This window comes from Sarcophilus harrisii, chromosome 5, assembly GCF_902635505.1.
Source record: "Sarcophilus harrisii chromosome 5, mSarHar1.11, whole genome shotgun sequence".
NCBI lineage: Eukaryota > Metazoa > Chordata > Mammalia > Dasyuromorphia > Dasyuridae > Sarcophilus > Sarcophilus harrisii.
This window is the reverse complement of record NC_045430.1, coordinates 278,678,387-278,692,105: the sequence shown is the minus strand read 5'-3', so window position 1 is coordinate 278,692,105 and position 13,719 is coordinate 278,678,387. Positions and strand designations below refer to the sequence as shown.

The 13,719-nt window shown below is 37.8% G+C and overlaps 1 protein-coding gene across 8 annotated transcripts in view; it reads left to right on the top strand.

Moving 5' to 3' along the window:
- The window catches only part of HDAC9 (histone deacetylase 9), a 673,520-nt gene that overhangs the window by 486,623 nt on the left and 173,178 nt on the right, over positions 1 to 13,719 (top strand). For 7 of the 8 annotated variants that reach the window (XM_031940668.1, XM_031940665.1, XM_031940669.1 and 4 more), the window contains 2 exons: positions 6,455 to 6,574; positions 6,889 to 6,986. In XM_031940668.1, coding sequence (XP_031796528.1) covers positions 6,455 to 6,574; positions 6,889 to 6,986 — 218 coding nt within the window. The remainder of the gene's footprint in view (positions 1 to 6,454; positions 6,575 to 6,888; positions 6,987 to 13,719) is intronic. The other variant, XM_031940667.1, reaches the window with a different exon arrangement.

Genomic DNA, 13,719 nt, shown 5'->3' with positions numbered 1-13,719 from the left:
ATCCCAAAGCTAAGAAGATGTCAACTAAAGACTGAATAATAATACGAGATAAAATAAAAGTCAGAAGGCTCAATGAATGCCTGAATTCACCTCTCACCAGTCAGACATTGAGCAGTGATCAGGGTAGTGAGAATAACAGAGACTCATGAAAAAAATAAACATAGAACATCTTAGTCACTTATCATTTTCAAAAAGGTAACATTTCCTACTGGTCCTTGTTGATGTCACTACTCATTGAGGAAGAGGAAATCTGGAAAAAATAGGAAGGATGACTGCCCAGAAATCATGAAACACTGGCTAAAGTGATTCTTAAGTCATTTTCAGAACCTTGAATGACCCATTGAGAATGAGCAACGAGATCAACAAAAATCATTTCTAATGGAGCAGTAATGAACTGAACTAGCTATGCCCAGAAAAAGAACTCTGGGAGAGGACTAAAAACCATTACATTGAATTCCCAATCCCTATATTTATGCACACCTGCATTTTTGATTTCCTTCACAAGCTAATTGTACAATATTTCAGAGTCTGATTCTTTTTGTACAGCAAAATAACGTTTTGGTCATGTATACTTATTGTGTATCTAATTTATATTTTAATATATTTAACATCTACTGGTCATCCTGCCATCTAGGGGAGGGGGTGGGGGGGTAAGAGGTGAAAAATTGGAACAAGAGGTTTGGCAATTGTTAATGCTGTAAAGTTACCCATATATATATCCTGTAAATAAAAGGCTATTAAATAATAAAAAAAAAAGAGAATGAGTGAGAGAAGGAGCCATGGATACGCCAAATAGAAAATGGTCTGATTTTCAAAAATAGGAAGACAGTAGCACCTGTATATTATAGGTTAAAAAATGTGACTTTAATTCCAGTCAAACTTTTAGAATATTTTACTGAAAGGATGACTTGCCAATAGCTGGGAAAAGAAGTCACAATTATTGACCTATCAGGAAGACAGCATGGTTTCATCAAGAACAAGCCACACAAATCATTTCTCTTCTACACAAGATTGGTCCTTTGGTAGATCAGGAGAATACAGAGACTTTAGTTTGCCTAAGTACCACAAATTATGGTTTCATGAAATCTAGCATGCTATCTTTGCATGTGAGATGGAGAGAGGTGGACTACTATTATTTACTGGATTCATTTGAATCTTTAGACATCAGTCCAGAGGTGAAAGACATTTATTGTAAACAATAGTACAGTTACTTGGAATTGGAATAGATTGTATGGTTAGATCCAAAGAGTGGTCAGTAAGGGTGAGAAGGATTCTGTTATCTTAAATGAAATAAGAGATGGTGTGATTATAAAATAACCAAATAACACAGATTTGAGGTGGGAAATGAACTAGAAATGGTAGAATGGATAGAACTCTGGGCCCAGAGTCAGAAAGACCTGAATCTCAAGATCTTATCTTGGACATTTATCAGTTATGAAATTTCCCTTAACCTTTATTTATCTCAATTTCTTTAGCTGTAAAACTGATCATAATGGAATCTACCTTTTAGATTTTTGTTGCTGTTCTGTGTGTGTGTGTGTGTGTGTGTGTGTGTGTGTGTGTGTGTAAGAATCAAATAACATTGGGTTTATAAAGCCCTTAGCAGAATACCTTGCACATAGCAGCTGCTATATAGCTTCTAGTAATATTATTATGAATGGCGATGATAGTGGTCCAGATTCAAAAATATTTATATCTAGATAATAAAATTTGGCACTGAATTTGAGAAACTAAAAAGTAATAGAGATAAAATAAAGTCTTGCATGGATTCAAAATATCGATACCATGAGTAGAGCAACATGTAAGCCTGACTAGAGCACTTTGCATAAGTTTTGAAAGGTGTTCCATTCTTAAATGGATTCATTATTATCATAATTTAAAGCAAAGGAATATTCTATTACTTTCCTTTACTACAACTTGTCCATTCATTCTCCAACTGAGGGCTTGTTTACAATTCTTTGTTACTATAAAAAGGGGTGGCAATGGAATATGGGAAAACAACAGCAAAATAGTTCTGATGATCTCTTCTTGTTCCATAATTCTCTCCTCTTTGATGACCATTTCATTGCGCTGCATGCTATTTTGGGGCTGTTACCCATAGAAAAAGCATCCTTTGGAGCTTTTTTTTCTTATTTCCTACATAGTCTGAGGATATCTGAACAGAATCAAATTATTATTTACTGGGTTCATTTGAATCTTTAGACATCAGTCCAGAGGAGAAAGACATTTATTGTAAACATATGGGTGGTACTCCATATGAAATATAATTGTTTTCTGAGTATTTTGTTGTGTAATAAGGATGCAGTGATATTTATAAAAGTAGTTCCTGCCTTCAAAGAGTTCACCTACTATTGAAAAAAGTATTAGATTAAGCTGAACTAACAGAATATCTTTTTTCACATCAAAAGATGGAATAAGCAAATGCCTCCAAGGGGAAATAATATAAATTTCAGTTTGGGAGAGATAAGTACCATTTAGTCTGATTCTCTTATATTTTACAGATAAGTAAATTGAGGTCACAAAAAGTTGAACTAACTTGCCTGAGATCACATAGCTAATAACAGATTTTGAACCCAGGTCCTCTGAAACCAAAGCTAGTCCATTTTCTGCTAGACCACAATACACCTCCAGTCATCTAAGTCATTGAGGAAACTGTCCTGGAAAGAATTAGTGACTTACTTGGGGTCACACAAGTAAGAGTATTAATAGCACTGGTAGTAGTAGTTGTAGCAGCAGCAGCAGTTGTAGTACTAGTACTAGTAGTATTTCTAGTAGTTGTTGTTGTTGCAGTCATGCTTATTATTGTGGTTACTGTTTTTAACAGAAAGAGACACAATCCAGGTCTTCTCATTTTAAACAGAGCTCTTAAAAAGAGATATATTTTTCTCTGTGCCTGCTCTTTTAAAAAAAAGTCATGTTAACATTTAATTAATAAAATCTGGATGAATTTGAAGCTGAAACAAAATTTTTCCTACAACTCTGAGTCACGATGTCACTGCATTAGAAGAATACAAAGAGAATCTCCATTATTCGGCTTGTCTTTTCCCAAGATTTCTAGGGAAAAAAAGCATAAAAAGCAAACAAATCCCCAGACATATTCTTTCCACAGATTCTTGGGTCCTTGACACTAAAGTTGATAGTTTTCTGGTCCCTTCTCTCCTTCCTTCTCAGATCATATGCAGGAATGAACACACACGATCAGTGGAATGTTGTGATGGGACACCTCAAAGGTTCCTTGAGACATGAGTGTGCCCTGGGGCCAGCATTTTTTAAATAAAATATTTTAAATAAATAATTTAAATAATATTTTTTAAATTAAAACAATTAAATAATTTTTTAAATATTAGATAAAAATTCCAAACACGATTTGAAGACCTGGTACAAAAACTAATGTGATGCTACTTTCTTATCCCATACCATGGGCAATGTTGGGTACATGTACTCAGGTCTGATTTTTCTCTGAGGTGAATGGAGGGAGACCATGGGTGTAGGGTATAAAAATAGCAGGGCCTTCCTAATCATTAGGGGCCTGGCTTTGAGATTGGCTTTGCCAGTAACTCATCAAAGGAACAGAGGATGAAAGAGTTTAATCCACGAGGGACATGAAAATCTATTAGACAATCTCTAGTCCAAAGCTCCCATTTTACAGGACAAACAGATCTGGAGAAGTCAAAGGAGTTGATTGAAGTAAGACAGGAGTGAATGTCTCTGTTCATTTTTTTACTCTAAGCTATCTCATGTGGACCTAGTATTTTTTTCCCTCAATGTATGATTCTGAACCATTGTATTAATTTCCTCACCTGAAATATAGTGGCTTTAGGATGTATTTAGCTCATGCCTTACTGATGAGATTGATAGAAGGAGGAATTGAAATAATATAACCAAAAGACTTAAGAAATATAAATCAGCTGCTTCCATTCACACTGTGGTAGAGAAAGTGGCAGATTCAGCATTGCAGAGATCGGAGCTCTCGCCCTTTGGGTTGATCAGTTAGTCCTCTCTGAGCAGCTATAAAGTAAACATAATAATGCCCTCTGTATCTACAGCTAAGGATTGTTGGAAAGCTCAAAGGAGATGTTATTCACAAATCATCTTATAAAAGTTAAAATATTGAATAGATGTGTTTGAGCATCGTGCTTTACTGAATAGATTGGAAGTTCCTTGAGGACAGGGGGTCCTTTCTTTGTCTTTGCATCTCCAAAGTTTAGTGAAGTGCCAAGCAATTATAAGGTCCTTGAAAAAGTTTATTGAATTATTTTATTTATCCACATTTTCTATACTCCTTGTTCTCATGACTGTGCTTTCTCTACCAATGCAGACGACAGCCACAACATGATATATATTTGTCTCATTAAAGATAGAGGCAACTATATGACAGTGGATAGAGCATCACTCTGGAGTCAGGAGGACCCGAGTTCAGATCCATCTCAGCCATTTAACACTTACTAGCTGTATGACCCTAGGCAAGTCACTTAAGCCCAATTGCCTTGCCAAGATATAGATAGATAGATAGATAGATAGATAGATAGATAGATAGAGTTAGATATAGTAGAAATAGAGATATGTAGGTATCTCTTTCTCTCTAATATATAGAACGACTATATAGAATATACTCTGGACCTGGAGTCAGAAAGACCTGAATCTCAAGGACATTTAAGAGCTATGAAATTTCTCTTAACCTGTATTTATCTCATTTTCCTTAGTTGTAAAATAGTGATCATAAAGGTCGAGAGAGAGAGACAGAGAGAGAGAGAGAGAGAGAGAGAGAGAAAGAAAGAAACAGAGAGAGAGAGAGAGACAGAGAGACAGAGAAAGGGAGACAGACAGACAGGCATTCAGAGACAGAAACAGAGTTAAATGAGACAGATGGAGAGAGACAGAGACAGACAGCAAGACACACACAGAGTCAGGGAGAGAGAGACAGAGATATGGAAAGGAAAGAGACAGAGAAAGAAGCAGATAGAAACAGAGAGGCACATGCAGAGATAGGCAGAAAGAGAGGCAGAGACAGACAGAGTCACAGAGACAGAGACAGATAAAGAAAACACACACAGAGAGACAGAGAGACAGAGAGAAAGAGAGAGAGACATTCTTTTCCTTTGATTTCTCCCTAGTGCTTTATTATACCAGAGTGAGAAACCTCCCCAGGTGCCAGCACATCCATTGCTCACAAAGGCACAACCTAGTTAACTAACCCCCACCCCCAAAGTGGCCAGAACTTTTTTAGGTGTGAAAAATGAGGGTTCAGTCTCTCCATGATCTTTCTCTAGCCCTTCCAGCCTTCTAGAACAGAAGTTGACCAAACAACTGTTGATTTTTCTTCGCCTCTACACAACAGATTCGTCCCTTTTCCCTCATAATTCCCACATGCATGGAACCTTGTGCTCTAAAATGAAACAATCGGAGGAAAGAAAGGGGGGTGGTTGAAAACTTTGAATTATCTACAGATGCCTCCAGTGCCCGAGTATTTCTTTTCTTCCATTATGTGGCTAATGGCAAAGTATTAAAAAACAACTTTCTTTTTCTTTTTTTTTTTCTTTTCTGGTGGGAGTTGGAGGCTAGGAGATAGGTCAAGACTTTTAAGGCAATCATATAATGTTGGATTTCTGTAGATGGCCTGAGCTCTCTCCCCGATGTGTGTGAATCCCCCCGTGCTCTCTGCCTGCTTTGGGCCAACTGAGTTAATAGCTAATGAGCTCATGCTTCTGGGTCTTCCACCCTTGCCGTCACAATTTTACGAACATGAAGTATGAAGTCCTTTCTGCATCTGGCATCTCTTTTGAAGTGAATCTAACTGCTGAGGGACTGCTCACTGAACTGAATGCTTCAAGAAGGCCAATTTACTCAGCTGGTTGCAGAGCCTTTGACCTCGGCGGTGGAACTTGGCAAATCAGGGAATCCATTCAGGCTCAGTGCTCTGTCAAGAAGAGTGGGAAAGGCTCTCCAAGCCTAGCTCCTTCTGCAGAATGTGAGTTTGCAGCTCCAACATTCGTCTTTCTTCGGAGGCCAATGAGGCCGGTTAATTAAGCCAGAGGGGTTATGAACTGTTGGCAGTTAATAAGTCATAAACTCCCCCCATAAAACAGGATGCTAGATTCCATCACTGGGGCAAGGACTACAAAGGGCCGGTGTATAAATATCTAATTGTACAAAAGGACTGGGATTTCTCAATGACTGCTCATCTGAAGTCTCTAGGGCATGCTTGCTGTGGTTTCCTGATTTTTAGAAGCCAGTTTAAAAAATGAGTGCATTAAAGAGTAATTTGCCCAAAAGTCCAGGAAGTTGAGGGGGTGGCAGTGGAAGCAGAAAGAAAAAAAAAAAGAGGGATTCAGTCAGGGAAGGAAGAAAGAAAAAGCGAAGGAGTGTGGGGTCGGGGCTGGAGGGAGGGGGAGCAGGCATCAGAAACTGTCTCCACAGTGAGCGGGACAAGACTGCATCTGTTTGCTCCCTCTAGGATGTCCACCATGGGAACGGTACCCAGCAGGCTTTTTACGCTGACCCCAGCATCCTGTACATTTCCCTCCATCGCTATGATGAAGGCAACTTCTTCCCCGGGAGTGGAGCCCCAAATGAGGTTAAGTTTATTTTCTTCAGAGTCCCGTTTTTATTTGTATCTTGCACATAATTGCATGGCGTGATTACCCCTAATTTTCTAGTCCTTTGCCAGTGCTTTAAATTACATGAGATTACTGAGCTCTCCCAGGAGACCGTGGTCTGACCAGGAACAAGTGGTAGAACCCAGAACATGACTTTTCAAGCGGGGGCCGCCAATTTGATGGGTTGTTTGATGTTTGTTTCAAAAGCTCGCCTGGGTTTGTTTGGTGCTCTTTCCGCTTACTTCCCGTGCCCCCGCCCTGTGACCCAGTGTGGCGTTTTTCCTTTTCCCAGGTTGGAAGTGGCCTTGGAGAGGGATATAATGTGAATATTGCCTGGACAGGTGGCCTGGACCCCCCCATGGGAGATGTGGAGTACCTTGCGGCGTTCAGGTGGGTAGTCCATTCGCCCACATGAGCGAATCGGAAGCAGAATGTAAACTGAGGCAGGAATTAATCTAGGCAGAAAAAAAATTCAAACTCAATAGAGACTCAAATTTGTGCTGAGGTAAAGTTGACTTAAAAATAACATTTAACATTTTAATAAAATGCAAGAGTTTGTGCAACTAAGTAATGTTGGGAAGACAGAACAAATGAAATAAAAGAGAAAGGAAGGCAATTAACTATTTGTTTTTAGTCTGTGCCCTCATCCCAGAGCACTTTGGGGCAAGTAAGTTGATCAAGGGCCTACATGATCTTTCTATGGGTAGAATTACTGCTTTCTTTCTTTCTCTCCTTTTCCTTGCTGAGTTCAAGGCTCTCTCATTCCTGTTTTCTTTTTTCCAATATTCATACTCCGAACAAGAATGCTTTAGACATTTATATGCATTTTGTAGGAGGGCAGAAGGGTTGGATTTATGATTTTATCTGAATACAAAACTCCTGAAATACAAACCCCCTCCAATGTAGAGTAGCACCTATAACTTAACTATATCTTCAACGATTATGAGGGGATGCTGAGAAGCTTAGCAACTTGTACAGGAGGAGACCCCAAGGCCTGCCCTCTTTCTCTTTTGCCTTTCTGACTTACATTACATTTAATCAATGGACACAAGTGAATAAATAACATTTGCCTCAGTTTCCTCATCTGTAAAATGACCTAAAGAAGGGAATGGCAAACCCTTCTAGTATCTTTGCTAAGAAAACCCCAAAGGGAGTTTAAAAAGTCACACATAACTGAAATAACTATGCATCAACAAGAAGTGTAAAGAGATGACAGATGACATCTTTACCTTTTTGGTGACACTGATGGCAAAAGCCAGCAGAACTGTCACTCACCTCTGAGATTGGAGTACCATCAGTGCCTGTGGGTGGAGCTGACTCCCTTTTCATGGTATGGCTTTCCCTTCCAATTGGTGACATTGTGTCTTTTAGGACAAAAGAAAAAAATGATAAATACACATCTTAGCTCACTCACACATCTTTGTAAATGAACTGGCTTGACTCCACCAGGCACATGTTCCTAAGGATTATTCTGAGCAATTAAAGAAAAACAAACAAACAAACATAATTTTGCATATTTAATAAATGTGTGAGGTTTAACACCTTGTAAAGTTCAACATGATAACCCTGACCTGTCTTGGAGTTAGTAAGCCCTGGGTTCGGGTTCCTAACCATTATGACCTGTGTGACTCTGGTATGTCTCTTAACTCTCTAAGAAGATAAGCTATGATGCCGGTGTCCATCAGCAAAACTCTCCACTGATGAAAATCCAGGAATGAAAGTCCTTTATAAAAAATAAACATTTATTATAACTTAATAGAAAAACAAGGATTAAGATTGTCCTTCTAGTAGTCAAGGATCGCTCTGTTAAACTAATGGTTGGTTATTGAACTTTGATCTCAGAGGAACAAAATGACCTCACTATGTTAGAGTCAAGTTAGTGGATCTGGCCGTGGCTGATTAGACCAATATTATTTCAGAATGCACTTCCACAAGTCAGACACAAATAATCCACTTGGGATTAAACACTTGGGATGTACTCTCTAAATTTGTACCTCTCACATTTCTTCGGAGCTAATTTGATTCTGCTTTGTTCATAGAGAACAGAAACTTCTCTGATGAGGGTATATCCCTCTGGGCAGTCCTATGCCAGTGTCTCCCATGTGGCAAATCAGTTCCAGAGTTCTTAAGAGAGACCTTGAGAGTGTCCTTGTATCCCTTTTTCTGACCACCTTGTGAGCATTTGCCATGTGTGAGTTCTCCATAAAATAGTCTTTTAGGCAAGTGTATGTTTGGTATTCCAAACAATGTGGCCAGCCCAATGGAGTTGCATTCTCTTTAGGAAGAATAGCCACTATTAGGGAAGGGAAATGCCATCAAGAATATATAAAACAACCCTTTTATAGAGTAAGTTCTTTTGCTATTGCCCAAAAGGCACCTCTTTAGATTTCTTATTTATTTATTTGTGCTTGACTCCAAAAACTTGATGATGTTGAAAGCAAATTAATGATAATACTCATTACCTCTAGTTCTTGATGACATGTAGCACTTTTGTTCTTTTGGAGGAAATCTCTCAAAGCAGCATCCAACTAATAAGCAAGTGCCTTAAGAGATTTGATATTTCCTACCCCTGATTGTCATAATATTAAAATTGTGCTGAGAGCAGTATGGTAAAAAACTCCTGTCTTGTGGCATCTCCCACAATCCACTGCTCCACTTCTGACTTCTTGATGTCTTAGAGAACTGGGTGTTCTTTATTCTTGAGTTATAAAGGGGATCCACAGCAAGAAATTTTGCCAAATGGAAGCCTTCTCCTGTCAAGGGCATAAGTGGATTGAAGCCACAGTTCAAAAAGGTACCAGATGCCAGTGGCAAGTCTCACTTCAACCCCACCCACCTTCTGGATTTGCTCTTTGAGCCCAGGTCGTTACAATGTGTTATGTTAAAGTTACCCTATAGAATAAATAGGTCACAAGGCATATAAAAGAACTACTATTTACTGGAAGACTTGTGGGTGGTCCAGAACATATTTTTATATTAATTCACATCACACCTAAATGCAAAAATAAGCTAGGAAACCATATGGGTTTCCATTTTATTTTTGCTTTTTGCCCATATTTCAAAATGTTCAGTTGAATCATTAATTACTGAAAGGGACTACAAGATCTCAGGGTTTAAATCTGACCTAATGGGAGTACTTCATTTTTCTGCTTCCAAAGTCAATCTGGCATATTTATGTATTTTCCTCTGCTCTCTTCTCTTTTTCTCTCCTCTCTTCTCATCCTCTCCTTTTCTTTTTTGCCTTGTGTAACTTTAAAAAAATCCTGCCATCTTAAACATGCTTAAATATACAAATCTATAAAACGGCCACATAGATTCATAATCATAGGGAGATTCTTGACCTTCTAATAAGGAACTACTCCAGTCTGTTGTTCTACCCGACAGAAGTCTTCTAAGTTTTGTTTTATGTCCCTATTTCCATGAGCCATGCTTATATTTTTCTTAAGAATCGAGTTTAAAAGAGCTGGGAGTTTCCATGATGGTCCCAGATGTGCTCGCTTCACAAAATATATGATGGATTAGCTATCTTTACTCAATAAATCAATATGTATTTACTAAACAACTACTCTGGGTCAGAAACTGTACAAGGCACTGAGAATATGAAGTTTAAAAAGAGATGCTATTCCTTTTTTCAATGGTTTCCATTCCATTACCAGAGACATCATGTGCACAAATAATAAATACATATAAAATAAATGATTTTGCGGGAGAGACACTCACACCATGGGGTATAAGGAAAAGGATTGGATAGTAGGTGAGCTGTGCCTTGAAGGAAACTAGAAATTCTAAGAGGGGGAGATAATGAGTCAGGTTATTTCTGGTATAGGGAATAGGTAATAAACTGTAGTATATGAAAGTAGCTAAATATTTTTTGAAATGATGAATGTGAAGAATTCAAGGAAATTAGGAAAACTTTGATCATCTGATGCTGAGTGAAGTCAACAGAACAATTTATACAATGACCACAAATAATGACAATCCAAACAGCACATTTCTTTTCTAATAGCTTTTTCCCCCAAAAAACATGCAAAGAGAGTTTTCAATATTCACCCTTGTAAAATCTTTTTTCTATTTTTTTTCTCCTTACTTTCTCCCCCACTCCCTCCCCTAAATGGGAGGTAATCTAATATATGTTAAAATCTGTAATTCTTCTAAACATATTTTTATAATTATCTTGCTGCACAAGAAAAATCAGATAAAAAAAGAATGAAATGAGAAAGAAAAAAAAAGCAAGCAAACAACAAAAAAAAGGGTGAAAATACTATGTTGTGATCCACATTCAGTCTCCACAGTCTTGTTTGAGGATGTGGATGGCTCTCTTCATCACAAGTTTTTTTGGAATTGGACTGAATCACTTCATTGTTGAGAAGAGCCACATCCATCTGAGGTGATCATCACATGATCTTGCTGTGTACAATGTTCTCTTGGTTCTCTCATCTTACTTCACTCATCATCAATTCATGTAAATCTCTCCAGACCTTTTTGAAATCATCCTGCTGATCATTTCTTATAGAAAACAATATTCTATAACATTCACATAGTAACTTATTCAACCATTGTCCGATTGATGGGCATCCTCTCAGTTTTCAGTTCTTTGCCACTACAAAAATGGATGTTACAAATATTTTTGCACATGTGGGTTCTTTTCCCTTTTTTATGATCTCTTTGTGATACAGGTCCAATAGAGGCACTTCTGGAACAAAGCCTATGCACAGTTGGATAGCCCATTGATCATAATTCCAAATTACTCTCCAGAATGGTTGGATCAGTTCACCACTTCACCGATAATGTATCAGTGTCCCAGTTTTCCCACACCCCATCCAGCATTTATCATTTTTTCCCAAACAGCACATTTCTTACCAGGAATATTCTTGGCCCTTTCAAATGGTTCACACAGAAGATATAAATATGTTTTTATCAGTGGAGAGAACATGAAAAAGGTTACATTGCCAACTATTTATCTTTTCCCTGTAAGGACCATGGGACCCTTGTGACTTGAAGCTGAATTCCCTATGTATATTCTGTCTCTCCTTATTTGAATGTGAACTCCTAGGAGACAGATATTGCCTTCTCTTTCAATGTTTTCTACTAGCTTAGCTACTAATAAATGCATATTCATTTATTCTTTCATAGTCATGTAAGGGGAACTACATTGACAGACTACAGAACTCCAATTATTGCACTGACTGATCTTGAATTCAATGATTTTTGCTTATTTCCTACCTTGACAGTAAGTTGGGTTTGAGGGAGGATTAGATACCTAATGAGTCAAATGTTTTTTGGACATGATGATATAATGGCTTGTATTCGTTGATGCTACTAATCTATAAAGAAGGGAGGAGCCTATTGAGTGTTTGCCAGAAGACATATGTGTGTGTTACTGGAATATGAAAATGAAATGAAAGTGTCTTTTAAGAGAATCTATAAAACATTTAAAAAGTTTGGGGAGGGAACTGCCTCTTCCCAGAGATGGTGGAAATGAGCAATACCCAGTTCCCAGCTTTCCTGATGTTGTAACTTATCTTCTATTCAGTAGTCTTCAGATTCTTCACATAGAATTATGTCTACCCATAGAACTGCTTCCCTGACTGCTTTCAGAAAGTAATTCACAACTATGTCTCTTGTTTTTCTTTGGAATTGGCAATCATACCGGGGACTTTAACAATCATTGGCATCTTAAGTTTAATGGAACTCAGCTCTACTGCCCAAGTCTTCTCATCCTTCCTCATAAAGTAGAGTTGACCTTGGCTTTATGGCACCATGAATTGGCAACTTTGCCACACCCTTGCAAGCTTGAAAGATCTTGGCTGTTGCCTCACAGATGGATTGTATTAATGATCTTCTGTGGTCCATCTGGCTAAGTTCAGAGTTTCGTTGTTGGGACATTGACCATCAGCTAATAAATTTCTTTTTGGCAATGTAGAAGGGTCAGGATATAGGAAGAAGAAAGGACTACTTACACTAATAAAATCAGAGATCCTTAAAGAATTAAAAAGACTATGTGACAATGGACAAGTTGAATTTAAAAGACCTGGGTTTGAATCCTACCTTTGATATCTACTGGTTATGTAATTCTGGGCAACTCATTTAACTCTTCAGTGGTTTAGGCAATTCTTTAAGACTTTGTAATGCAGATTAGGTCCTGACTTGCACTAGTTCATCCCCTGAGGGTTGTCTATACTAATGAAAGCACAGGTCTAGACCTCCTGTTATGCCATTTAGTATTTGACTCAACATTAACTGGACCAAAGCATAAGATAAAAAATAAATGCTTATTTGTTTAAGATATAAATTATGAAATAAGGGAAAGAAAGACCCTTTTCATCAAATCTCCCTTGTATACAAATATTATTCTGTCTACATCTAACAGACCCCAATTTGATTAGACCTTAAATGGAGTGAACAGTCAGTATCACAATCCCAGGATTATTTAAAACTATATCTTTTAAAATGTAACTTTTCCTGAACATAACTAGAGAAAGCCTAGAGTATGTAATCTTTGTGTATGTGTGGAGTAGGGTGGGATTGGCAGGATTCTTGTCCTGTTTTTTTCTGTGTGATTCTAAAGCATGACATTTCTATAAAGGGATATCGGTAGACTAGACAGTTCTAGCCTGAAGGACAGTGGAAAATTATCTTTCCTGTTGGAACCTGGTATCTCTCGGGGAAATAATAATAAGCACCAAACCAACATGCTGCACTGATTTTTCCTGTTAACATGTTACTTGTATCCAAAATGCTTTGAATTGTTCTTCTTTATCTTCCAAGAGATACATGTATCCTATATCTTTTCAATTCAGTTGCAAGACAACAAAATGAGCAAATGAGCACTAGCTCATTTTGGAGAACTTAGATAAGGTAACTGGTAGCCTGCCAATGATTTACTTTTCCACATGTAACTACAAGTAATAAATAGATGCCCTAATCAAGCAAGACAATGCAAAATACTGAGTCAATTTCTCAATGATACTTTTGTATAATACATTTCTGAAGCAAGTATTAGGTTTTTTAGGAGACATCTCCTTGCAAATTTAAATAATTCACATAATGTGAAAATTCCCAATATTTTCCTACTGTGGAAGTTTACCTCCATTGCCTCTGTGGTTCCGGTGATATGCGGATT